Here is a 27,893-nt window from a genome sequence, read left to right on the forward strand (position 1 = left end):
GTTTAGATTATTTACAAATACCGGAGAAATGTTAATATGATCATCAACCTTAAAATACAGATTAAATGACTGAACATGCAGATAATAGCTTTATATATTATACAGTATTGGTAGCACTGACCCGAGCAGGCAGCCCCCCCTCCTCAGCATTATGCAAGAGGCCAGTGCTCTGTGTTTGATTAAACCCATATGGAGCAACTGGTTATATCTCTGCAAAGTGTTGTGTGTTTAGCAGAGGAGCTCGAGCAGTTACAGCTCGTCCCAGGTCAGTGGCAGCTCGTCCAGGACACTCGGCGGAGATGGCAGAACTTAAGGTGAGCCCTGTACAGTGTAGTATTATAGAGCGGTATGGAGTATAACCTTCGTGCAGAATGTGCCAGTCCGCTTTGGAGTTGCATATAGAAAATATATAGTTGTATCACTTGTTTTAAACATTTTGGATGTTTCTCTGAGCTGGCGTCTGGAGTCTTGGTAACTGCTTGTAAATTATTACATAAATCAGGGTAAATAAATGATTATCTAAAACAGACAGCAGGTAATGTATTTACAGGGACTTTAAGAAGAAGATTGTTATTAAAGCAATTCTCATGGCAGCTCTTAAGTACAAATCTGTAGGCGGAATGTTCTATAGTTTAAAATTGAAACATATTCTTGCAAAGTAACTGAAGAGCGGTGTTTGTGCTGCTAATCCAACCACCTATGAGTGCCTTCTTGTGCTAGTCTCATGACAGGACATCCTGTGATATAATCCAACCACCTATGAGTGCTTTCTTGTGCTAGTCTCATGACAGGACATCCTGTGATATAATCCAACCACCTATGAGTGCTTTCTTGTGCTAGTCTCATGACAGGACATCCTGTGATATAATCCAACCACCTATGAGTGCTTTCTTGTGCTAGTCTCATGACAGGACATCCTGTGATATAATCCAGATTTCATCCATTTATTACAAGTTACACTCAATTACTGAACATTTATTTTTCTACTTCGTAAATAATTTTTATTTTTCACCAAACTTCGTTATTTTTGCTGTTAATCCTCATTGTTATTAATATCTCAGTCACACGGGGCTGTTTGTATTTTTACTATAGAACAATCATGAATATATCATTTTAGGGCAAATTTATAGTGAAACTAGGCTCTCAGAATAAAAACACGTCTTCTAAAATTCCTTGTAAAATACCTGGGGGTAAATTTATCAAGGTGCAGGTTTGAAAAAGTGGAGATGTTGCTTATAGCAACCAGGTAATAGAGGTAAGGATGATCGCACTAAATGAGGTAATAATATAATTAGTACTTAACCCCAATATCCTTATTCCAGATTGTTTCTTATAACATTATAGCTGGAGGGTGCTCCCTTATACTTGTATATTAGAATAAGAGCCAAGGAAAAGAGAGTATATGTAGGGGCACTGCGGGGTATTAAATTAAAATAACTTAATTTTATTAGTATGCATTAAAAGGTATTTAGTACAACTTGCGAAAATATAAAACCAGTACTAAGTGAAAGATAAAAATGCAGATTTTAACTGCAATATCGCTGTGTTCTCATTGCCATAATACAAAGTTTTTGTTGGAATAATATTATTATTTATGTATTTGTATTTTAATTATTCTGCTGATTAGAGTACAACTTGTTGACTCACTGGCCAATAATATTAAAGTATACTAGTGCCTAATAGCACATATGTATAGTAAGAAAATCAATGTGGATGGTGTAGCAGTATCACTGTCTAGGATCCTCTACAGGATATTATTACAACTAGCAATCTGGCATCACTATACTTTGGTTTAGACTCATTAGTCATAGGATTGGTATCGATATGTCCCAATAATATAAGATATAGAATATCAATTGACATAGTTTCAGCTTCATCACTGCCTTGACCTCCTAGACAGTGATACCTCTACACCATCCACATTGATTTTCTTACTATACATATGTGCTATTAGGCACTAGTATACTTTAATATTATTGGCCAGTGAGTCAACAAGTTGTACTCTAATCAGCAGAATAATTAAAATACAAATACATAAATAATAATATTATTCCAACAAAAACTTTGTATCATGGCAATGAGAACACAGCGATATTGCAGTTAAAATCTGCATTTTCACTTAGTACTGGTTTTATATTTTCGCAAGTTGTACTAAATACCTTTTAATGCATACTAATAAAATTAAGTTATTTTAATTTAATACCCCGCAGTGCCCCTACATATACTCTCTTTTCCTTGGCTCTTATGCTTATAGCAACCAATCAGATTCTAGCTGTCACTTTGTAGAATGTAGTAAATGAATGATAACTAGAATCTGATTGGTTGCTGTAGGCAACATCTCCACATTTTCAAACCTGTAACTTCATAAACTTGCCCCCTCATCATACGTGGGAGAGTGATAATGATCCCAGCCCCAGCCATTGTGTGATCTCTGACTGTCCTGTTAATAGGTCACATGATCAATTGATCCAACTCCGTGATCAGTGATGTGGGAAAGACTTTCAAAGAAATATGACAGTGTCCAGTGAGCACAGGTTGAATTATTTTCAGGGTAATCAGAAACTTAAGAAACTAAATGACAGTGCAGTCACCCTATGACATATCAAGGTTTTTTTTTGTTTCCGTTGCTGGGGGAGACAGATAGTTCTACTTTAAATACAATGGAATGTTGCAATTACTTTTATTGGGAGAGAATACATTGCTTTGTTATGTTGCCCGTCCTCTTGTGTGTGTGTGTGTGTGTGTATATATATATAATTTTATATGGCAACACCTTCCCCGTATTGGGGACCAGAGATCCAGATCAATAAGGCTAAGTGCCTCCGTGTAGACGAGTGCAGGATAATATGATCTATACGTGTTGGGACCATACATGACCTTTGACGTTTGCTTTCTCTGGATGTACTTTGGATGGGCCCAGTGTCGGTGGGCGTTGGGGAGGGGGCGTTATCCCTTCAGCCAATTACAGCCTCCGATCTCACATCTGCCCAGCTGTGCAGACACAGATGCTCCAAACAGATTCCAGCTGGGTGATTAACCCCATCCTGGGCCGCTGCAGAGGGTTCTGCAGAAGGGGGATGCTCCATGTTCTATGTGACGGGATTAAAGCACATTAAATGTCTCTGGAAGTAACAATTCCATCATTTTCCTGCACTTTGTGTCTGTACATTTCTATATCCTCAGTGACTGCTCAGCCCCTTCCTCCATCTTTATATCAGATGGCCGCAGACCCCACTTATACATTTATTTGTGTAGTTACAGTCTTCTCACACCTCATTATTAGCAGCAACGTGTTTGAAGCAGAGCAAATGTTTCCGGAAATGCGGAGCTGCCACGGTCCCTACGTTCCCACGATTGTCCTTGGAAATCTCCCCTCTCCAATCGCACAATAAAATTCCTTTTCTGCTTCTTAGGAGCAATTCTACCATTAATTTGTTATTTTCAGGCCTTTATAATTTGATATTTTCTGGAGAGGAGTCTTTGCAATGCAGATTTAGGTGATGATTATAGGATGCAAACAGAAATGTGCAAAATCTCCATTACTGAGCCACGTGGTAGCTGCGGAACCTCGCGGCTCATTGAATCGGCTCCGCGTAATCACTGGCGCTGAACTCTACTAACGGGAATGGCAGAATTCAATTTCAATTTCCCTCGAGTTGGCATCGGCCATCGTGGCGATGTACTGTGATACCTGATCATTGCTGATCTTCCTGCGCTCCTCTATGGAGATACATAGCTGCGGAGCCACCCTGCGACCGCGCGGAAGCCACTTTGCGGAACATTGCAGGAAATTGAATCCCCCCAAAGTCTTTTATGCCTTGTAAGGGCGCCGATCAGTTCTCCAGTGATGTCACCGATGACATCATTCCAGAAATAATAGGATACACCGGATAGATTAGACAGCAGTTTAGGGGGTTAGTTATTCATCTAATCTAGGTCATACATACGTGTAATATAAGATTTATACAACATTCACAGTCTCCCCATGACCTGCTCTTAGCGTACGTTCCATCCAGGTGTCGTGAAACTACAGGCCCCAGCATGCTTTGCCAATATATAGCAGCTTATTGCCCGACAGATATGCTGGGACTTGTAGTTTCACAACATCTGGAGTGCCACAGGTTAGCCAAGCCTGCACTAGACTCAGAACATTTGACAGACTGTCCTACCTGTTGTTGGCACTTTTACCACCTGTGGCTGCTGGTTTCTTTAGTTGCGGCTTGTCTGGATCCTGGAATGTTGAGGGCCCTATTTTGAAAAAATAATGGTACATTTTGAAAATTCCAACCAGCCCCGGCATTAAATAAATAGGACCCACAATTAATACTTAGGCCTTCCTCCAGCCCCAACATTAAATGAATAGTATTCCCATTTATTAAATAAACCTGATACCATCCCTCCAAACTGCCCCAGCAATAAATTAATAGCATTTACATTTAATACATCCATTTCCCACAACCATTCCCAGAATTAAATAATATTCACATTTAATAGATAGCCCTCCTCCCCACACTCAATTATAGGCCCAAAACACCTCAGCATTAAATTAAAGGTCCCATCACCCCCACCCTATAGTGTTCTCTGTGCAGCCCCCTCCCTATAGTTTAGTATAGTCAGCCCCCCTATGTCACACAGTAGTGCCCCAAAGTGATATCCCACACAGCAGTACCAAAAATTCACAAATGCCACGATGTAGTGTCCCCCAATTCATATTATGCCTACAATAGTGACGCCCTATTCATATATATATACATATAAACTAAAAATAAAAATATAAACAAGTGGCTGAAAGCTACTTACCCATATGTTGATTTTAGCAGCCACTCTGCTCCTTGATGCTCCCGCTGCTTCAGGCAATCAGCTGACAGGAGGAGGCGGGTCACATGATCGCAGCTGGGACGCCGGGGAGAACAGCGGGCTCCCTAGCGCGGACAATAGGTCCCCAGGGGCAGCTCCGCCCACTTTTAAAAGGGGGTCTGGCCATAAGGCAGCGGGGCCCACCGGTGATTTTTCCGGTATCCCGGTGGGCCAGTCCGACGCTGTAGGTACAATATAAGCTTTAGAGGTCATGGTTATAAATACTGTGGATACAAACATCGCATAAATCACGTAAACAGAAAGTGTAATTTTATAATAATTCTACATTAGATCTATCTGCCGCCATGGCCAAAAGTTCTGACAATGACACAAGTATTGGTTTTCACAAAGTTTTCTGCTTTAATGTTTTTAGACCTTTTTGCCAGATGTTGCTATGGTGTAACTGAAATAACATTACAAGCATTTCATAAGTGTCAAAGGCTTTTATTGACAATTACATTAAGTTTATGCAAAGAGTCAATATTTGTAGTGTTGACCCTTCTTTTTTTTGAAGACCTGCAATTCGCCCTGGCAGCTGTCAATCAACTTCTGGGCCACATACTGACTGATGGCCGCCCATTCTTTTCTAATCACTGCTTGGAGTGTGTCAGAATTTGTGGGTTTTTGTTTGTCCAACCAACTCTTAAGGATTGGGATTAAGGTCTGGGGAGTTTCCTGGCCATGGACCCAAAATTTAAATCGTTTGATCACCGAGCCACTTAGTTTTACCTTATGGCACGGTGCTCCATCATGCTGGAAAAGGCATTGTTTGTCACCAAACTGTTCTTGGATGGTTGGGAGAAGTTGCTCTTGGAGGATGTATTGGGACCATTCTTTATTCATGGCTGTGTTCTTAGGCAAATTGCTTCCAATGTAAGGCAGGAACTAATGCGACCTGTTATCTGGACTCATCCAGAACACAGAACCGAGCCGCGGAGTCAGTAATCCCCTGTACAGTATTTCCCAATTGTCTACTGCTAGGGTTAATTCTACATCCTCCCTGTAAATACAAACAGGATTAACTGGCATATTAATTACCCAACAGTCAGCAAACAGCAGGGGGGGGAGCACTGGAGGGCGCCCTGACATTTATAAATTATTGATGATTTCAGCTGCGGTTCTGTCGGATCTCCCGGTGCCGTCTGAGGCTCATCTCTATGTCCTGCGGCCTCCAAATGTCACCTGTCCCAGATACCGGGGTGTTAGTGGAAGGACGAGATAAATATTTCACAGCTCTCGGTGAGGAAGAAACATCAAATCTCACCAGATACAAAGGATTCCAATAATTACACCCGTCACAGCTGGGATTAGAGAGCATTATATTACTATAGACTATTACTATAGACTATATAGCGCCGTCGTATTAGGCAGCGCTGTACAGAGAATATTTGTCATATATATATATATACACACAATTTACTACAGCAGAAATGTGGTCTTAATATAGGGGGATTTATTGCTGATATGTAAATACAGTTGCAAAGAAATTGTTGCTGCTGATTAGGTGCATCTAATATTATTGCATTAGGAATATTACTGCTGCTCAATATATATTAATGTATGAAGCTCAGAGTACAAGAATTGCACCCAGTGTACAGAAGTTGTACCGGGCAGGGGGTACATCCTCTATGTAGGATGAGGTTTATACAACTTGATAAACGTTCCTGGAACAGGGTTTGGGAGAGGGGGATAATGAGAGGCCGTTAGTCTGTCTTTGGCCCTCTGGAGTTCTGGTTCGGAGTTTGGGAGAGTACAGATGATACCAGAGAGACCTCCCCACATCCCCAATACTCCTGATTCCAGGAATAGTCAATGTTGGCTTCAGATGGGGTAAGATACAGACACTGAGCTCTCTTCAGGTTTCCTCAGTATCACGTAGCTCCAGAACCCAGTGCTCTGCAGATATAGCTGGATGTACCGGGATACATTATATTAGAGGGGCCAGACTTTAATAACTGAACCTGTCGTTGCCGTCTTCCCTCTAGAGGTCCCATCCCATGTTAGGAACATTTAATCTGGGCACACACCTATGTATTCTTACATCAGATGCTGTTTCTGTAACAATTTCACCAACGACTGAAGGTCCCAGTGATCATGCAGATTCCTGTGTACACACCTATACGACTTACCTTCAGATCTGTGACCTTCATCTCTCATAACCATCTGCTGAACAGAGGGTGACTCTGTACACTGTACAGATATCTGCCTACACTGCTGGTGTTTGCGTGGGTTTCCTCCGGGTGCTCCGGTTTCCTCCCACACTCCAAAAACATACTGGTAGGTTAATTGGCTGCTAACAAATTGACCCTGCTCTGTCTGTCTGTGTGTGTTAGGGAATTTAGACTGTAAGCTCCAATGGGGCAGGGACTGATGTGAGTTATGATGATGTTCCCTAACATACACACAGACAGACAGACTAGGGTTAATATGATGGCAGCCAATTAACCTACCAGTATGTTTTTGGAGTGTGGGAGGAAATAAATACACCCGGAGGAAACCCACGCAAACACGGGGAGAACATACAAACTCCACACAGATAAGGCCATGGTCAGGAATCAAACTCATGACCCCAGCGCTGTGAGGCAGAAGTGCTAACCACTGAGCCACCGTGCAGCCACAGCAAAGTCTTGTTTTGCGAGGGAGAGAATTCCACAAAGTGGGTGCAGCTCAAAAAAAGTCCTGTAACCCGGGAATGGGTGGATGAGAGACACAGATCTTGTGCAGAACAGAGGTGTCGAATTGGGATATATATTTTGAGACAAGTGAGATGTATGTTGGTGCAGCTTTACCCAGTATTGTTTTATTACTGTGTTTGTCCCCAGCTGTAAAGTGCTACATAGATAAACATTGATCAGTCTTCTCCTATTCCCCCTCGTCAGATCTTACCTCCCCCCTCCCCCAGATTGTTACCATCTCCCCCTCCCAGATGTAATGAGTACCAGATGCAGCCAGAATCTGACACATTGTGACTCAGCAGCTTTGTCTGGCAGTGAGTGTCTCCAATCCCGCTGGGAACTGTCAGTGTACACAGCGCCAATCAATAACCCCCTATTATGTCCAACCGGATCAGGTGTCATTACAGTTAGCAGCAATGTGCGGGTGCCCTGAACCACGATCAGAGATATAAACGTCAGTATTATGTGAGCTGAGCGTAGCTCACATCTGCGCTTGGTGTGGTGGGTGAGGGGAGATCACACCTAGGGTCTCTGTCTCTATACGCTGGATTTATAGTGACACATAAGATACAGCTCAGAATACAGCCATAGACATAAAAGTACTCCTAGTACTAATGGACGGTACTCCTAGTACTAATGGGTGGTACTCCTAGTACTAATGGACGGTACTCCTAGTACTAATGGGTGGTGCTCCTAGTACTAATGGGCGGTACTCCTAGTACTAATGAGTGGTACACCTAGTACTAATGGGCGGTACTCCTAGTACTAATGGGTGGTGCTCCTAGTACTAATGAGTGGTACTCCTAGTACTAATGAGTGGTACTCCTAGTACTAATGGGTGGTGCTCCTAGTACTGATGGGCGGTACTCCTAGTACTAATGGACGGTACTCCTAGTACTAATGGGTGGTGCTCCTAGTACTAATGGGCGGTACTCCTAGTACTAATGGACGGTACTCCTAGTACTAATGGGTGGTGCTCCTAGCACTAATGGGTGGTGCTCCTAGTACTGATGGGCGGTACTCCTAGTACTAATGCACGGTACTCCTAGTACTAATGGGCGGTACTCCTAGTACTAATGGGTGGTACTCCTAGTACTAATGCACGGTACTCCTAGTACTAATGGGTGGTGCTCCTAGTACTAATGGGCGGTACTCCTAGTCTATTGGGCACAATCCACTAACAGTACTTGTCCTAAGTGGCGTTACATGTATAAGGATATTAGATGTCACCAAGTTCTGTGCCCCCACATAAGACCTCAGTCTGACGCTTTTATATAGAACTCTGAGATGTCTTTGTTTCTTATACGGTTTGAAATGAAACAAGTTGCTGTGTATAAGGCAGTCTACAGATCCAGGTGTGTTATACCTTCCTGATAGGTGAACATTCCAACATGGAGCACGAGTCATGTGACACCAAATCTAATTTCTATGTTACATAGATCGTCACTTGTGTATTAAATTCAATATATCCCATAACATCACGTTATTCCCAGATGTAGGACGTGTATCACAGTGCTCAGCTGGGATTGACGTACGTCCAAGGCTTCTTCACTTATGAACTTGCCAAAACTAACCCCCCTCCCTCACCCAAATGTCTGACCCGCAAACCCTAATTACAAGAAGGGAACTTACCTCTGGCACTGGGTGCTGTATCTCTAACCCTTTCTCTTTGTCTTACAGTACATGTCCGGGTTTGGTAATGAGTTTTCCTCCGAGGATTCTCGCTGTCCAGGCGCCTTACCTGAAGGACAGGTAGGTCACAGAGGTGTATAGAGGCTGAAGGACAGGTATGTCCAAACACACCGACATAGAGGTGTATAGAGGCTGAAGGACAGGTAGGTCATAGAGGTGTATAGAGGCTGAAGGACAGGTATGTCCAAACACACTGACATAGAGGTGTATAGAGGCTGAAGGACAGGTATGTCCAAACACACCGACATAGAGGTGTATAGAGGCTTTATGTAAGATACAATCCCGTGAATAAATGTTCTGCATCAGGTTTATAAAGAGAAAATTATCCATTGCTTCCTGACCGCTATTCTTTGATACATATCAGATAAAGATCGGATAATGAAATAAGTCTGGTTTATATTATTGTATTTCCCAGTGACAGCGCCATCATCAAGTCAACAATACTTTGTATTCCCTGTTATACAGAATAATCCCCAGGTTTGTCCGTATGGTCTTTACGCTGAGCAGCTCTCCGGATCCGCGTTCACCTGTCCCAGAAGCGCCAACAAGAGAAGGTACCTACTAGTCTGCCAGGAAATCCTCCTATTACTAATCCTCTATTACTCATACTGTGCGTTCTGTGTCCTCCTAATGAGATGACAAAGACGAATTCACCATCCTTTCCCACTATCTGTTTGGGAAGACGAATAAAGGCCAAATGGTCATTGTCATGTTGGACCATTAACCCGACCAGAAGCCCAGCTCATGTAGAACAATCATCCCTTTTTTTGTGACCATCAGTGACCTTGTGTCATTTAATGTCCCCAGCTGGCTGTATCGCATTCTGCCTTCTGTACGTCACAAACCTTTTGAGGCTTACGGTCAAAATAACCTGACGCACAACTGGGACGAAATAGAACCGGATCCCAATCAGGTAATTTATCACCTTATTACGGACCATGTCCTGGAGCATAGACACTTGTTACCACAAAGACGATGGACTTGGCCCCAGAACCTGGGTTGAATCCTCCATCTCCCCGAGTGTGGGATGAAGTTGGCATTAGGCCGATATCTATAAGTAGCACCCAGATAACTGATCAGTTGTCCGCCCTGATCTCAGTGGTCAGATATTTAATGACTCGTTTATGTTCTTTCCCAGCTGAGGTGGAAACCATTTGTAATAGCGGAAAAGAAGAAGGACTTTGTGGATGTAAGTGACTCATGTTCCCATATTATATATTTATTCCCTAAATTATATATATTTCTAGAGTATTTTACAAGATCAGTATTTGTCAAAATGTAATGTGATGCCATCTTTATACAACAGAAGAGCCAGAGATTACCGGCAGTCAATATGGGGTTAAAAAAGTGTATAAATGGGGTTTTCTAGTAACCTGAAGAAGGGTAAATTATACATGACGTACACATGACTTTAGAAGTGTCTTGTCTCCCTAGGGGCTGCACACGCTCTGTGGAGCTGGGGACCCCAAGTCACGCAATGGAATCGCCATCCACATTTACACCTGTAATATCTCCATGACTGACAGGTAAAGGTGATATCACTGCTGCTGGGGGAGAGGTCATCAGGTCAATGTGTCATGTTATATAGTTCTACTACAGTTCTGTAATACTTATTGTATCTACACCCTAATCTGTCACTATGACTACACTGTACTCTCTAATCTGTCACTATAACTACACTGTACTCTCTAATCTGTCACTATGACTACACTCTACTCTCTAATCTGTCACTATGACTACACTCTACTCTCTAATCTGTCACTATGACTACACTCTACTCTCTAATCTGTCACTATAACTATACTGTACTCTCTAATGTGTCACTATAACTACACTCTACTCTCTAATCTGTCACTATGACTACACTCTACTCTCTAATCTGTCACTATGACTACACTGTACTCTCTAATCTGTCACTATAACTATACTGTACTCTCTAATCTGTCACTATGACTACACTCTACTCTCTAATCTGTCACTATAACTATACTGTACTCTCTAATCTGTCACTATGACTACACTGTACTCTCTAATCTGTCACTATAACTATACTGTACTCTCTAATCTGTCACTATGACTACACTCTACTTTCTAATCTGTCACTATAACTATACTGTACTCTCTAATCTGCCAGTGACTGCACTCTACTCTCTGCACTTCATTCTGTCATGTTACCAATAAAGACGTCTCTCCTCTCTGTGTTCTTCCTGTCTACATCATGTCACATAGAATCGCTGTCACTCACATTGTTCCCATCTTCTAGATGCTTATACAACTCTGATGGGGATTTTATGATCGGTGAGTGTCTCTTTATAATCATCTTAAACACAAGAAATTCATCTAATAATAGCACTTTTTCTTGATGCAAAATGTAAATTACTTGATTCTATTTTTTTTGGTCTAATATTGATTAAAGTGATATTATTATTAATTTATAGATCACTGTTTCTTAAACCTGGTCCTCAGTACCCCTAACAGTGCATGTTTTCCCTTTTCTCCTTCTGTTCGCACAGGCGTGACACAGATCCACAGGCGATATAATTATTTCCCTTGTTATCTGAAAAACATGCACTGTTAGGGGTGGGGTCTGAGAAGCACTGTTAGGGGTGGGGTTTGAGAAGCACTGTTAGGGGTGGGGTTTGAGAAACACTGCTGTAGTGTATATTACACTAATATAGATGTGTATGGTAGTAGAAGGTTGTCACAGCAGTTACTGCAACAGGAGAGTAACTATCCCTGTTCCAGGTTATTATAAATGATTAATATAGAGACCACAACTATATGAGTCTATCACCCTCTAGTGTGTGGTACTGGTAACTGCAGATACTTGTGAGTCTATCACCCTCTAGTGTGTGATACTGGTAACTGCAGATACCTGCGAGTCTATCACCCTCTAGTGTGTGATACTGGTAACTGCAGATACTTGTGAGTCTATCACCCTCTAGTGTGTGATACTGGTAACTGCAGATAACTGTGATACGTTGTACTGTATTCATTGGACGGCAGAACACAGCTAAATAATATTTGTGATAATGTACCCCTTCCTGCAGATTATAAGGATATTACAGGCATTTCATATAAGTGCTTTTATCTTATATACAGATCATGGAATTTTATATAAGTAAATGTTGATGATTATTAATTGCATGGAGACTTCTTATACCCACATAGACAGGAGGCGATACATAGACAGACACATACACAGAAGCACAGATCATTTTTTTTATTTATTCTTATTAACACCACATTCCACCCCCCCCTCCCCTCCTTCATGGGGAGATTCAATTCAACACGAGGTGTCTCCAAAACGTCCACGGAGACACCGCACCCTTAGAGGGGATCAGAAAATTTAGTGGCTGGCACTGTGAGCAGTGGGTCATCGCGGTGATGTCCGCATGGCACATGGCCCCTGAATCTCCCCTTATGTGTGAATATACTTATTAGCTAATGTTATATTATTATTATTGTCATAGATTTGTAAGGTGCCTCTGTGCTCCGCAGCACCGTACAGTAGGGAACACAGGACATACATAAAACAGAACATACCAGGTAGACAAAATAAATACAGACATGAAAACAAAGGGTATATAGGACCCTGCTCATTAGAGAGCTTACACTCTAAGTGGAAGAGGACACAGCTGAAACAAGAGGAGCAAATGTGGCTCAGAGTGGAGATTGGGATGGTGTGAGGGTCTGTTAGTGTGAGTAGTGTTATCAGGGATAAGGTAAGCTTTAAATAAGAGATGGGTTTTTAGAGAATGTCTAAAGATTTGAAGGCTGTGGGGAAGTCTGATTGAGCGTGGTAGGGAATTCCATAAGTGGGGAGCAGCACGGGAGAAGTCTTGTAGGTGGGAGTGAGAGGTGGTTACCAGAGACGAGACAAGGCGCAGGTCAGAGGTAGATCTAAGAGGGCGGTAGGGAGAGTATTTTGATATGACATGTGAGATGTATGAAGGGGTGTTGTTGAGAGCTTTGTAGGTAAGGGTGAGTAATCTGAATTTGATTCTGAAGGACACAGGGAGCCAGTGTAGGGATTTGCAGAGTGGTGCAGCAGATGTGGAGCGGTAAGAGAGGGAGATCAGTGTTGCAGCAGCATTTAGAATGGACTGAAGTGTGGATATATGGGCGTCAGGAATGCCAGATAGCAAGAGGTTGCTATAGTCAAGACGGGAGATGATGAGAGAATGGATAAGAGTTTTGGTAGCATGTTGAGTAAGAAAACGGCGTATTCTGGCAATGTTTTTAAGGTGGAGTCGACAGGACTGGGAGAGAGTCTGGATGTGAGGAATAAAGCAGAGGGCGGAGTCACGTGTGATGAGGCAGTGGGCTTGGGCGATTGAGGGAATTGTGGTGTTATTGACAGTGAGGGAGATTTGAGGGTAGGTGGTGGCTCTGGCAGCGGGAAGATAATAAGCTCAGTTTTGTACATGTTGAGCTTTAGGTAGCGTTGGGACATCCATGTGGAGATAGCAGAAAATACAGTTGGTTACACGAGATAGTATAGAAGGAGAGAGGTCAGGGGAAGAGACAAAGGTTTAGGTGTCATCAGCGTAGAGGTGGTACTAAAGGCCGAAAGAGCAAATTAGTGCCCCAGAGAAGAGGTGCATAATGACAAAGGTAAAGGGCCAAGAACAGAGCCTTGTGGGACCCCAACAGATAGTGGGAGTGGAGGGGAGGATGTGCCAGAGGTAGAAACACTAAAGGAGCAGTTCGATAGGTAGGAAGTGAACCAGGAAAGGACTGTGTCACGAAGGCCAATCAGTGAAGGGTGTGTATAAGTAGAGGGTGATCAACAGTATCAAAAGCAGCAGAGAGGTCCAGAGAATGACCCTTAGACTTTGCATTAGTTAGATCATTGGTCACTTTTGTGAGAGCAGTTTCAGTGGACTGTTGGGGGCGGAAATCTGATTGTAGAGAGTTGAGAATGGAATGAGAGGAGAGAGAGTGAGACCGACGTTTGTACGCTAATCGCTCAAGTAGTCTGGAGGCAAAGGGGAGGAGAGAAATAGGGCGGTAGTTGGAGAGAGGCTGCATCAAGAGAGATGGTTTCTTTAAAATAGATGAGATGAGGAGGATGGAAATGTGCCAGTGGAGAGAGACAGGTTGAAGAGGGGTTAGAGGTGGACATGCAGTGGAGGAGGGAGCGGAGTAGTTGGGAGGGAATAGGGTCGAGTGGACAGGTTGTAGGGTGAGATGATGAGATTAGAGCAGAGACTTCATCTTCAGTTACTGGAGAGAATGAATTAAGGGTGGATTGGGGAGTGTAGGTGAAGATGGGTAGAGAGTGGAACTTGTCATGAGGAAATATCTTGTCAAATGGTGTCAATTTTGTCTTTGAAATAGGTGGTAAAATCCTGGGCAGTGAGGGAGGAAGGGGCAGGAGGTGCCGGTGGGCAGAGAGGCGACGGGGGTTAGAAGACTGGGTGGATATTAGAGGTTTGAAGAATATTTGTTTGGTAATTGAAAGGTCAGCGCTGTAAGATGAAAGGATATATTTATAGTGGAGGAAATCGGGATAGGAACGAGATTTCCTCCAGTATCGCTCTGCAGTGTAGGACCACTATTGCAGGCAGCGGGTCTGTTTGATGTTATAGAGGAACGTTCACCGGACTGATCATTGTTATAACTGGTTTCTCCCACAGTCCCGCAGTTGGGGAAGCTCTTCATCCTAACCGAGTTTGGGAAGATACTAGTGGAACCGAATGAGATCTGCGTTATTCAGGTGACTCAGTGATGCTGAGATTATGTTTACAGTTCTTCTCTATCTCACCCCATAATACGTGAGACTAAACTCTTCCCTGGATCTTGGTTTGCTAGCAAGGGATGAGGTTCAGCGTGGAGGTCTTTGGCGAGTCCAGAGGTTACGTCCTAGAGGTGTTTGGAGTCCACTTTGAGCTTCCGGACCTGGGGCCGATCGGTGAGTTACCAGGAATTTCATGACACAGACCGAGATAAGCAGAATCCGTGGGGTGAAATAACATCAGGAGCGGATATAAGAGGGGATAGGACTGAGAGTACTCCCCTTATATTCAATCCACCCATCATTAGAACCGGTTCTTCTATTAGGCAACCTAGGTTCTTGTCTAGGGCCCAGTAGCAGCAAAGGGCCCAGATTATCGTAACCCATTCTTGCTTTTTATATACTGAGGGGCCCAGATCACTCTAACCTGTTTTTATGTGGATTTTATTGATAAATCATGGGGAGAGACTGGGCCCCAAAACCATTCTTAGAGGGTCTTATTCAGGCTCTGTCTGTGTTTATCGTAGGGGCCAATGGTCTGGCAAATCCCAGAGATTTCCTTACTCCCGTGGCCTGGTATGAAGACAGGACAGTGGCCGGTGGCTACACCGTTATCAGCAAGTACCAGGGGAAGCTGTTCTCCGCTTGGCAGGTAATTCTCTTTATTTTTCCTGTCTCTGAGTCTCCTGTATCTAATTTAGTCTTCAGCATCTCCTATCAACACGTAATTCTTCATTTAGTGACATATATAATTGTCTTCTCATAGACTGGAATAGAAATCACTGTTGGTTTTACTGTCTATGGAGAAATGTATTCAATTACCAAACGTCTTCATGGACCGTCTTGACTACCTATGTGTAGTTATTAACCATCGATCCCTACTGGCACAGTACCACTTCCATATCTTAGAAGTAAATGCCAAACTCACAGAGGGAACATTGTGACCTCATTTGTGTTACTTGTGGACGGGCCGGTAAAATCCTACGAGTTCTGTTCCACGTGTCATGTTTAGCATGGAGAGAAGGCTTTATATAACACCATAGAATAACACGTGTAACATGTGCTGCATGTATAATGATACATCACAGAAAAGTGATGCTAAAACACGTGCGTCCTCACCCTATACAGTATTTGCAACATCTTAGACTATCAATCTGTTGTTCCTCCAGCTCCATGTTAACACATCCAGGGCGTTCAGGCAACAGATCTCTGATAAGTTAATAAATAAAAATGAAATATCTCATCTACAAACAATAAAACAGTCATGTAAGTTTTTCTGATGGGTGGGAGCTGCCTTCTCTGGCTGACAATACTACGTAAGGTAGGGGAGCCCTGCAGCAAAACTAGATGTATCTCCTTGTTTCAAGTGTAAACACAATGGAACTGGGGATAATAAACTATTCATAGAAACAAATGAATTCTGAGGAAGCCCTGCCTAACTCCTACCTGATATTCAGCAGGCACCGCTATGGGATAAAATATTTGACCAAGAACAGGGCAGAGGGGCCAGTTAGCAATTTTAGACATAATTTTTTTTTTTATTATTAATTGATGCAAATTTACATCAAGTCAGTGCTTTAGAAAGGTAATGAAAGAAATTAAAGTATATCCTGTGTCTCCTACAAAGGTCACAGTTAGTGTGATGCAGCGTTATTAGTAATATAAATATTTCTACTCTGTCGACATGATACATATAGTAAATATTTTATGACTCTCTCTGCAGGATTTTTCACCCTTTAACGTGGTCGCCTGGCACGGAAACTACGCCCCCTACAAGTATAACCTCGACAACTTCATGGTCATTAATTGCGTGGCCTTCGATCACGCTGTAAGTTTGGCGCTAGATCCTGAAATGTTTGTGTTTAGTGGACTATCAGGCATATGAGTCTCATCTTATACAACATTGTGTTTCTAGGACCCCTCTATCTTCACAGTGCTAACAGCGAAGTCCCTGCGGCCTGGAGTCGCCATTGCAGATTTTGTCATCTTCCCCCCGCGATGGGGGGTCGCCGATCACACTTTCCGTCCCCCTTATTACCACCGTAAGTAACTGAATCTGGTCTGTACGGGCCGGGGAACATTTAGTTCAGATCCTAGAGGGAAATACATAAGACCTGGTGCTCACAGGTGTTATACTGGTGAAACGCGTGCAGCAGCTGAACAGAGGGTTATTTCCACTTAATAGCACAGGGCATAATCCCAAATAGCATTCGCCTGGAGGTGTCACAGCGCCAGATTTCATGCTCTGATCACTGGTAAATCAGCTTTGCGGTGGCCTCTTATTATCTGTTCTTCTTGTTTGACTCTCAATTATGTCTCAAACTATTCAAAGAAAATGTTCAAGCTTGGCAACCACCACCTCCAAGGACGTCTGAATATCAGAAGGGGTCTCTGTCGTGTTACGGGACCCCGATACTCACTATAATATCCCTGTATAAGACTTCCCCCCTGTACAAGGAGTTTGTAGTGTTCATGGTGCGGCTACGTGACGATTCCTGGTGTCATTACAGCGTCTCCTCTTCTCCATCAGGGAACTGTATGAGTGAATTTATGGGACTGATTAAGGGTCATTATGAGGCTAAAGAGGAGGGTTTCCAGCCTGGCGGAGGGAGTCTGCACAGCGCTATGACCCCCCACGGGCCAGACGGTGGCTGCTTCGAGAAGGCGAGCCAGGCCAAGCTGACCCCAGAGCGGGTGGCCGATGGGACCATGGTAAGTGTGAGGGCTCGTAATATAATAACTATATACAGCTCACGGCCTGTAATATTACATTATATTACTGTATATAGATATTACATTATATCTATATACAATGTAATGTAATATCTATATACAGTGATATGTAGCATAATATCTATATACAGTATAAATTATATATATATATATATATCTATATCTCCATGCCCCCCGCAGCCAATCGGAGGTCTCCCAAAAAGTAACTGCCCTAGTTATAAATAAGGGTTAGTGCACCCACACTGTACATTATATGGATATTACAAGTCACAAGGCGTTATGTGATCATTATAAGCAGGAGGCTGTAGGCCGAGGTCTTCTGTACAGGTGCCAGAAATCCAAGGTTGCTGCTAATATTCCCTATTATGTACAGTCTGGAGGGGGGGGGAGTTCATTCCTTATAATTAGGGATTGTTTTTCATGTGTACAGAAAATACCAGAGAAACACCCCAGGGGGCTTTTCTGTCAGTTTCGGTTAAAACTCAAAAAAGTCCCTGAATTCTGATTCCTCAGTGAGCCTGAGCGGCCGATCAGCTGAGGAATCGGCCCGCACTAGCACAGCCGGAATTCCTGCGCTGATCTGCCGCTCATACCCCTAAAGTCGCACCTCCCACCCCCAACCCTCCACTGACAAGGGGTGGATTTAGGAGGGGAAATGGCTTGAGACCCCTTTAAGCCGTCTGACTTACCAGGCGTGAGCTCTGAACTCCCTCCTAGTCCAGGGGAAGTAGAATCTGTTCCCAGCAATGTCAGATGAGCCAGGTCATGTGCCCAGGAGGGGTGGGACTGGGTGACCCCATACTGCAGCGGTGAGGGTGACCCCGTACAGCAGCAGGGAGGGTGACCCCGTACAGCAGCAGGGTGACCCCATACAGCAGCAGGGTGACCCCATACAGCAGCGGTGAGGGTGACCCTTCTCACTATACCAACACCCGCCTCCCCATCACATTATGAAAAATTAAGTTAGATTTAAATGTTGCATTTTACATCTTTAGGGCACATTTATTTAACACAAAATCTATTATTTTTGCATGTGAAAAAACAGGAATAATAAACACTGCAAACCTGAAACACACACAGTGGGGGCAGCCATTTTCTAGGAGCCAGTGACATCAGCACTCAGGGCCAATATATTCCCTGCTAGATGAGCCGGGGCTCACTTACTTGTAATCTCTCCCCCAGGCTTTCATGTTCGAGTCTTCCCTGAGTATGGCGGTGACACGGTGGGGACTGAAGACCTGCGACCGGCTGGATAAAGATTATTACCGCTGCTGGGAGACCCTGCGCAGCCACTTCACCCCCGCCCAGCGCAGCAAGAAATGACCGTGTGACCCACAAACATGTCTGCAGACAGTTACTAGATCCCCATTATGTCCCAATAGTCAGTAATCCTGTATAACAGCAGCGAGGACACAAGACAGCGGAATTCATCTTAGACAGATGTCCTACAAGTCTCCCCCTATAAGCACAAGCTCACATCTCTCTATCAGGCTGTATTATATGTGTACCTCGCCCTACATCTGTATTATTAAAGACTAAACCATTTCCAGCAAGGCCATCTCCCTTTTACTGCTGTGAAAATCAGGTCACTAGAAGACTAACCACCACTGAGGCCGTTTCATGTCCCCCACGTGCTCCAACTGTATAACCTGTCTGCTTAAACTTATATATTATATTATATTCCAAAATGAAATAAACTTAATTTTGGGGACTGAAGGGGACAAAACAGAGTTGAAATGGCTGAAGCAGATCACGCTGAGACACAAGCCTATCACTCCCCCTTCTCTGTATGAAAAGTTCATGCCTAAACACTCTGCAGGACCAAATGTGGGACCAGAGACTGAAATGTGCGTGGAAGAAACAGTGTAAACATCACATCAATGTCCGATCTACAACACTTTTCAATAAATAAGATTGTTCTTCTCCTAAAACACTGCTTGGTTTAACCTTTTTAGGGCTTATATGAATCAGGGAGGGGACACCAAGGCTGTTGTTATTACATGTGGCAGCTGTGTGTGAGCAGTCAGCCCAGCGTCACTTACATTCCAGTTTAATGAGGCTATTACTGGAAATTACAGTCAACATTAAACAGTATTACGATAAGAGTAGCATTATATATATATATACTATATAAAAGCCTAGTGTGTATGTGTGTGTGTGTGTCTATATATATATATATATATATATATATATATATATATATATATATATATATATATATATATATATATATTTATATATTTAGGACTGTATTTGTGGGTCTGCATTGGATATTGTACTACCTCTCGTCAGGCAGACACTAGTTTTTATGCTTTAGGTGTCGACATTTAGGAAACTCATGATGCTGCATTTATTTAGTATCTAAAAGGCAATGGAGCAAGTTACAAAACAAACATGAAAATTGCACAAAAATGGTTCAAATACTGAGCGCTTATCAGCACACAGAGAAAGTGCAAAACATATTGTTTCTGCACCGCTACCTAAATGCATGGGGGTGCATAGTCTGACCCCTACTGGTAGAATGACGACTGACAGGAGGAACAGAGGTTATACCTTACAACACAGGCAGCCATGTTTCTGCAGAGTGTCTGGTCTACCTCCACCCATTACAACCCCCCGTTCCTGAAAATTGTCCTTTATAATGTCACAGGTCAGAGGTCATGCAAAAAAAAAATTAAAAAAATCACATAATACAGTATTGGACAATTACAGACGACTGGAAACATGATACATGTTTATTTTAATAATCTGAATTGACAGTAAAATGAAATATAATTTCACAAAATATTTAACACACTTAATTTATGAAGTCCGGAGAGCTCGGGCATCAGTTGCTCAGGGCAAACGGGCGCTTGTATTTACCCTCTTTGATGAGCTTCTCTCTGTTCTCCTATAAAGAGAGGGAAAGATTAATGTTACGTCATAATGGGCAATAAATTAGCTCAGCAGATGAGCTTACACTCTACTGGAGTCTTCAAAAATCCACACGTTGCAATAAAATACAAAAGGTCTCGTTATATAACCAGTTCCCACCTGCAGCCTGTACATAGACCTCATCAGGGGTATCACTATTCCAGAGTAATATAAGCTAATTGTGATGTCATCAGGGAATTCTCTAAGCTGTCCTAAGTCTCCCCTATTTCCAGCACTGACAGATCAAGTGTAACCAGACATGTCAAATGCTCTTAGATCCAGGTTACACTGAACCTCAATAATATATAAATCTACTTTTGATTCCAGGCCATATAACTGCATACATCAAGTAAACATATATGGAACACAGGAGAATATATGTTGCTGTAGAAGGGAGCTTATGATTGGCTCTCAGCAGCTTGTAACCAATCATATGCCACCACCTACAGTGGTGGACACCGCCCCGTCTTTTCAAACCTGCAGTTGATAGCGGTGAAAAGCAGCATGGGAAGAGGAGGGTGAACTCCTACTATTTTGGACCCCCCCCCCCCCCCCCAGGGTCGGGGGCTGGAAGCAGCAAGATCTCACAGTAACAAAATAAGAGTCACAGGAAAGAGAGTGACATTATATTGTAAAATTCATATGTTTAGAGCTGTGGGTAAAAGTCATTGGCAGTAGAAGAGTCCCCTAGCACCTGCCCCCAATAATGGTGTGCGGGGGCATCTTCTGCCCCGGAGGTGTAGGCACCCATGCCAGTATTTTGATCTGGATCTCCAGAGCTGCACATTTTACCTTAGAGTTGTGACTCAAGCAGCTGTTTTGTTTTTTTTTGTTTTTTTAATACTGTTTTAGTGTTATGTGATTACCACAGTAACCACAGTCACGCGACAAATCCGAAAAATAAACACACGTTTATGTGAAATTGCATATCCAAGTCTGGCCTGGACAAGTATATCCAAAAATGATCCAGCAAAATTGTAATTGAAAACTTGTGGGCCTTGGAAGGACTCAAACATGCGTATTGGCAGTGATTATATGCCCTCTAAGCGCCCCCACAAACAAACCCAACACCCACCTGTGTCCCCCCTCCAAGTACTTTCTGGACCCACTGGACTCGGCTCTTGGCACCGGGCACTCCCAGACCTTCTAGGAAACGCTGAGTGTGAGGTGACCGGAGCTTCTGGCCACCAGCTGGGCCTAACCCAGCAGCCCCAACTCCTTTATGACCCGTGTCCCAGCACTTGTTCCCTGCTCTAAGCTCCACCAGAAACCCCAGCTCTTATTAAATTAGGAGGCTGAGGAGTGTTTTAGGCCAAGTGGGAGGTATTGTGGGAAATGGAGTTTAAAGGGCCTATGGGTGTGCTACAGGGGAGTGGCATGTGTGGAAATCTGAAGGGTGATTTGGAGCCAATGAGGAATCTATTCTAAGCTCATGTGGTGTCTCTTCCTTTATAACGGAGATTCAGGGTAATGTTTGGCCCATGTGAAGGCTTCACAGCGTACCTGGCTGTCTATACCTGGTCTAGAGCCTGCCCCTATCTGTGTCCCCTCTGCCACCAGCCATCCCGGTATTATAAGAGAGTGAAGCAGAGGCTGGATGTGCCAGTAGTTTAACCAGGAAAGTATTTTAATAATAAGTTATAAAACAATCAGTTTTGAAGTTTCTTTCCAGATGCTTTTTCAGTTTAATGCCAGGTGACCAGTTGTGGAACCATCTATGGTCACACCAGGAAAGACCTAGAACCGAGCGATATAACATGAACCCGCTGGATGGCTCCATACTCTGGAGAGTTAGTGGGATCTGTACAAGTAGATAAATACTGAATAATGTGGAATCTCCACCTCCCATAACACAGAGCGTCTTACCCGGTCTCTCGTGATCAGTGTGTAGAAGAAAAGAAACGGGACCGTAGCCCAGAACAGGCCCCGCAACGACGTCTTGGGCGTCGCCCTGAAGTTGGGATAAATGTTGTGACTCCGGGCGTACATCCAACGTGTCACCGCCGGGTCTTCCTAAACCAGACAGGGAGAAAGTGATCAATACAACAGCTGAGCGACCAAAGTGTCTCAGAGACTGTCCAGAGAAGGGGACGGGGACATGTGACTGCTGGGAAAGTGCCGCCATCTACATCACAAGTGGCGCAATCTTAGCGTGATGTCTTCTGTCATACTGTGATTTATAAACACTAGTGTGTATATAACTATGCTCTGTAACTGCCACCCCACAGGGGCCCCCTCCACCCCCCTCAACCCACTCTCTCTGTCCCCCAGGTGCCCCCTCCTCACCCCTCTCTCTCTCTGCCCCCCAGGTGCCCCCTCCTCACCCCTCTCTCTCTGCCCCCCCCCGGGTGCCCTCTATCTTCCCCGCTGGTTCCCTCTCCTCTCCCCTCTCTCTGCAACAGCAGGTGCCCCATCCTCACCCCTCTCTCTCTGCCCCCAGGTGCCCCCTCCTCACCCCTCTCTCTGCCCCCAGGTGCCCCCCCTCACCCCTCTCTCTGCCCCCCAGGTGCCCCCCCTCACCCCTCTATCTGCCCCCCACCCCCCCCCCCGGGTGCCCTCTATCTTCCCCGCTGGTTCCCTCTCCTCTCCCCTCTCTCTGCAACAGCAGGTGCCCCATCCTCACCCCTCTCTCTCTGCCCCCAGGTGCCCCCCCTCACCCCTCTATCTGCCCCCCACCCCCCGCCGGGTGCCCTCTATCTTCCCCGCTGGTTCCCTCTCCTCTCCCCTCTCTCTGCAACAGCAGGTGCCCCATCCTCACCCCTCTCTCTCTGCCCCCAGGTGCCCCCTCCTCACCCCTCTCTCTGCCCCCAGGTGCCCCCTCCTCACCCCTCTCTCTCTGCCCCCAGGTGCCCCATCCTCACCCCTCTCTCTGCCCCCAGGTGCCCCCTCCTCACCCCTTTCTCTGCCCCCCAGGTGCCCCCTCCTCACCCCTCTTTCTCTCTGCCCCCAGGTGCCCCCTCCTCACCTCTCTCTCTGCCCCCCAGGTGCCCTCTCCTCACCCCTCTCTCTGCCCCCCCTCACCCCGCCCCCCCGGTGCCCCCTCCTCATCCCTCTCTCTGCCCCCCCCCCCAGGTGCCCCCTCCTCACCCCTCTCTCTCTCTGCCCCCAGGTGCCCCATCCTCACCCCTCTCTCTGCCCCCAGGTGCCCCATCTTCACCCCTCTCGGTGCCCTGTCCTCACTCCTCTCTCTGCCCCCAGGTGCCCCCTCCTCACCCCTCTCTCTCTGCCCTCCAGGTGCCCTCTCCTCTCCCCTCTCTCTGCACCTAGGTGCCCCCTCCTCATCCCTCTATCTGCCACCCCCCCCAGGGTGCCCTCTATCTTCCCCGCTGGTGCCCTCTCCTCTCCCCTCTCTCTGCAACAGCAGGTGCCCCCTCCTCACCCCTCCCTGTCCCCCCAGGTGCCCTCCTCCTCATCACTCTCTCTGCCCCCAGGTGCCCCCTCCTCACCCCTCTCTCTGCCCCCAGGTGCCCCATCCTCACCCCTCTCGGAGCCCTGTCCTCGCTCCTCTCTCTACTCCCAGGTGCCCCATCCTCACCCCTCTCTCTCTGCCCCCAGGTGCCCCCTCCTCACCCCTCTCTCTGCCCCCAGGTGCCCCCTCCTCACCTCTCTCTCTCTCTGCCCCCAGGTGCCCCATCCTCACCCCTCTCTCTCTGCCCCCAGGTGCCCCATCCTCACCCCTCTCTCTGCCCCCAGGTGCCCCCTCCTCACCCCTTTCTCTGCCCCCCAGGTGCCCCCTCCTCACCCCTCTTTCTCTCTGCCCCCCAGGTGCCCCCTCCTCACCCCTCTTTCTCTCTGCCCCCCAGGTGCCCCCTCCTCACCCCTCTTTCTCTCTGCCCCCAGGTGCCCCCTCCTCACCCCTTTCTCTGCCCCCCAGGTGCCCTCTCCTCACCCCTCTCTCTGCCCCCCCTCACCCTGCCCCCCCGGTGCCCCCTCCTCATCCCTCTCTCTGCCCCCCCCCCCAGGTGCCCCCTCCTCACCCCTCTCTCTCTCTGCCCCCAGGTGCCCCATCCTCACCCCTCTCTCTGCCCCCAGGTGCCCCATCCTCACCCCTCTCGGTGCCCTGTCCTCACTCCTCTCTCTGCCCCCAGGTGCCCCCTCCTCACCCCTCTCTCTCTGCCCTCCAGGTGCCCTCTCCTCTCCCCTCTCTCTGCACCTAGGTGCCCCCTCCTCATCCCTCTATCTGCCCCCCCCCCCCCCCGGGTGCCCTCTATCTTCCCCGCTGGTGCCCTCTCCTCTCCCCTCTCTCTGCAACAGCAGGTGCCCCCTCCTCACCCCTCTCTCTCCCCCCAGGTGCCCTCCTCCTCATCACTCTCTCTGCCCCCAGGTGCCCCCTCCTCACCCCTCTCTCTGCCCACAGGTGCCCCATCCTCACCCCTCTCGGATCCCTGTCCTCGCTCCTCTCTCTACCCCCAGGTGCCCCATCCTCACCCCTCTCTCTCTGCCCCCAGGTGCCCCCTCCTCACCCCTCTCTCTGCCCCCAGGTGCCCCCTCCTCACCTCTCTCTCTCTCTCTGCCCCCAGGTGCCCCATCCTCACCCCTCTCTCTCTGCCCCCAGGTGCCCCCTCCTCACCCCTCTCTCTGCCCCCAGGTGCCCCCTCCTCACCTCTCTCTCTCTCTCTGCCCCCAGGTGCCCCATCCTCACCCCTCTCTCTCTGCCCCCAGGTGCCCCCTCCTCACCCCTCTCTCTGCCACCAGGTGCCCCCTCCTCACCTCTCTCTCTCTCTGCCCCCAGGTGCCCCATCCTCACCCCTCTCTCTCTGCCCCCAGGTGCCCCATCCTCACCCCTCTCTCTGCCCCCAGGTGCCCCCTCCTCACCCCTTTCTCTGCCCCCCAGGTGCCCCCTCCTCACCCCTCTTTCTCTCTGCCCCCAGGTGCCCCCTCCTCACCTCTCTCTCTGCCCCCCAGGTGCCCTCTCCTCACCCCTCTCTCTGCCCCCCCCCCAGGTGCCCCCTCCTCACCCCTCTCTCTCTCTGCCCCCAGGTGCCCCATCCTCACCCCTCTCTCTGCCCCCAGGTGCCCCATCTTCACCCCTCTCGGTGCCCTGTCCTCACTCCTCTCTCTGCCCCCAGGTGCCCCCTCCTCACCCCTCTCTCTCTGCCCTCCAGGTGCCCTCTCCTCTCCCCTCTCTCTGCACCTAGGTGCCCCCTCCTCATCCCTCTATCTGCCCCCCCCCCGGGTGCCCTCTATCTTCCCCGCTGGTGCCCTCTCCTCTCCCCTCTCTCTGCAACAGCAGGTGCCCCCTCCTCACCCCTCTCTGTCCCCCCAGGTGCCCTCCTCCTCACCCCTCTCTCTGCCCCCAGGTGCCCCATCCTCACCCCTCTCGGAGCCCTGTCCTCGCTCCTCTCTCTACCCCCAGGTGCCCCATCCTCACCCCTCTCTCTCTGCCCCCAGGTGCCCCCTCCTCACCCCTCTCTCTGCCCCCAGGTGCCCCCTCCTCACCCCTTTCTCTGCCCCCCAGGTGCCCCCTCCTCACCCCTCTTTCTCCCTGCCCCCAGGTGCCCCCTCCTCACCTCTCTCTCTGCCCCCCAGGTGCCCTCTCCTCACCCCTCTCTCTGCCCCCCCTCACCCCGCCCCCCCGGTGCCCCCTCCTCATCCCTCTCTCTGCCCCCCCCCCAGGTGCCCCCTCCTCACCCCTCTCTCTCTCTGCCCCCAGATGCCCCATCCTCACCCCTCTCTCTGCCCCCAGGTGCCCCATCTTCATCCCTCTCGGTGCCCTGTCCTCACTCCTCTCTCTGCCCCCAGGTGCCCCCTCCTCACCCCTCTCTCTCTGCCCTCCAGGTGCCCTCTCCTCTCCCCTCTCTCTGCACCTAGGTGCCCCCTCCTCATCCCTCTATCTGCCCCCCCCCCCCGGGTGCCCTCTATCTTCCCCGCTGGTGCCCTCTCCTCTCCCCTCTCTCTGCAACAGCAGGTGCCCCCTCCTCACCCCTCTCTGTCCCCCCAGGTGCCCTCCTCCTCATCACTCTCTCTGCCCCCAGGTGCCCCCTCCTCACCCCTCTCTCTGCCCCCAGGTGCCCCATCCTCACCCCTCTCGGACCCCTGTCCTCGCTCCTCTCTCTACCCCCAGGTGCCCCATCCTCACCCCTCTCTCTCTGCCCCCAGGTGCCCCCTCCTCACCCCTCTCTCTGCCCCCAGGTGCCCCCTCCTCACCTCTCTCTCTCTCTGCCCCAGGTGCCCCATCCTCACCCCTCTCTCTGCCCCCCCGGTGCCCCCTCCTCACCCATCTCTCTGCCCCCTCCTCACCCCTCTCTCTGCCCCAGGTGCCCCCTCCTCACCAGCAGGCTGGCCCTGTGCGGGTTGTTGAGCTGCAGCTGGTAATCCCTCTTCACCCGGGACCTGAGCGCCAGTCTCTGCTCCTCCAGCCGCCGCTGCTCCGGGGTCCGGTCATAGTACCGGGCCGGGTCCAGCTCCGCCGGGCGGCTGCTCAGGGGGCTCTCCCGGTAATCCGCCATGACACAAGGGCACCGGGACACCGTAACAAGCACAACTTTATCAGTATGGCCTGCGCGGACACAACATGCACCCTCAGCGGTCACCACTAGGGGGAGCGCCACAGCCACATGCAGTGGCCAGTAGAGGGCGCAGCTGATGTGTAACTCTACTGACAACCACCAGAGGGCGCAGGAAACACGTAGTACGGTCACCAAAGCTCATATGCAACTGTACTGACAGCCACCAGAGGGCGCATAAAACTTCACTGCAAATGATTCTACTGCTCCAATATTAGACCCTATATCTGTGTGCGGACATTAAACAGAGGGTCAAAGAGTGGGGTAAGAAGAGTAGACTGAGGGGCAGACAGTGGGGTAGAGGGGGCACCTGGAGAGCAGTCCTTGGGGTGGGGATGGGGCATCCGGGGGGGCAGACAGTGGTGTGAGGAAGTGGTACACAGGGGCAGACAGTGGGGTGAAGAAAGATAACTGAGGGGCAGACAGTGGGTAGAGGGGGCACCTGGGGGACAGACAGTGGGGTGAGGAGGGGACAGACAGTGTGGTGAGGAGAAATAACTGAGGGGCAGACAGCAAGCTGGAGAAGACACCCGGGGGCCGACATTGGGGTGTGGAGGGGGCACCAGTGGGGCAGACAGATGGGTGAGGAGGGGGCACCTGGGGGCAGACAGTGGGGTGAGGAGGCACCCAGGGGCAGTGGGGTGAGGGGGCACCCAGGGGCAGTGGGGTGAGTTATTTTGTGAGTCCCTCCATACCCCGGTCTGGCACTGACTGGATGAGTACTGGCGAGTACTGGACAATGTAATGTATATCAGACGCGCAATGAGCACAAATAAT

The 27,893-nt window shown here is 47.7% G+C and overlaps 2 protein-coding genes across 2 annotated transcripts; one reads left to right on the top strand and one right to left on the bottom strand.

Annotated features, from left to right (window-relative positions):
• Window positions 1–206: 206 nt before the first annotated feature.
• On the top strand, window positions 207–19,628 carry HGD (homogentisate 1,2-dioxygenase). The gene is made up of 14 exons (XM_075197468.1): window positions 207–314; window positions 9,213–9,284; window positions 9,690–9,778; window positions 10,032–10,137; window positions 10,363–10,413; window positions 10,659–10,750; window positions 11,488–11,522; window positions 14,867–14,946; window positions 15,042–15,141; window positions 15,492–15,616; window positions 16,688–16,792; window positions 16,880–17,006; window positions 17,495–17,676; window positions 18,880–19,628. Exons 1-14 carry the CDS (start codon window positions 300–302, stop codon window positions 19,018–19,020), a joined length of 1,320 nt encoding a protein of 439 aa, XP_075053569.1. The 5' UTR covers window positions 207–299; the 3' UTR covers window positions 19,021–19,628.
• A 786-nt stretch (window positions 19,629–20,414) lies between these two features.
• NDUFB4 (NADH:ubiquinone oxidoreductase subunit B4) lies at window positions 20,415–27,132 on the bottom strand. The gene is made up of 3 exons (XM_075198265.1): window positions 26,883–27,132; window positions 22,477–22,623; window positions 20,415–20,587 (listed from the first exon to the last, which is right to left on the bottom strand). The coding sequence occupies exons 1-3, from the start codon at window positions 27,057–27,059 to the stop codon at window positions 20,525–20,527; spliced, it is 387 nt and encodes a 128-aa protein (XP_075054366.1). The 5' UTR covers window positions 27,060–27,132; the 3' UTR covers window positions 20,415–20,524.
• Between the last annotated feature and the right edge of the window lie 761 nt (window positions 27,133–27,893).

Source organism: Mixophyes fleayi, chromosome 2, assembly GCF_038048845.1.
Source record: "Mixophyes fleayi isolate aMixFle1 chromosome 2, aMixFle1.hap1, whole genome shotgun sequence".
NCBI classification, from domain to species: domain Eukaryota; kingdom Metazoa; phylum Chordata; class Amphibia; order Anura; family Limnodynastidae; genus Mixophyes; species Mixophyes fleayi.

What these genes read in the sequence shown, in the direction of transcription:
- HGD (XM_075197468.1), top strand. An exon ending in TGATGGGGATTTTATGATCG is followed by an intron (nt 11,523 to 14,866) that starts GTGAGTGTCTCT and finishes TTTCTCCCACAG; the next exon opens with TCCCGCAGTTGGGGAAGCTC. An exon ending in ATGAGATCTGCGTTATTCAG is followed by an intron (nt 14,947 to 15,041) that starts GTGACTCAGTGA and finishes TTGGTTTGCTAG; the next exon opens with CAAGGGATGAGGTTCAGCGT.
- NDUFB4 (XM_075198265.1), bottom strand. Translation starts at nt 27,059, where the DNA reads ATGGCGGATTACCGGGAGAGCCCCCTGAGCAGCCGCCCGGCGGAGCTG. An exon ending in CGCACAGGGCCAGCCTGCTG is followed by an intron (nt 22,624 to 26,882) that starts GTGAGGAGGGGG and finishes TGTCTGGTTTAG; the next exon opens with GAAGACCCGGCGGTGACACG. An exon ending in CACTGATCACGAGAGACCGG is followed by an intron (nt 20,588 to 22,476) that starts GTAAGACGCTCT and finishes CTCTCTTTATAG; the next exon opens with GAGAACAGAGAGAAGCTCAT.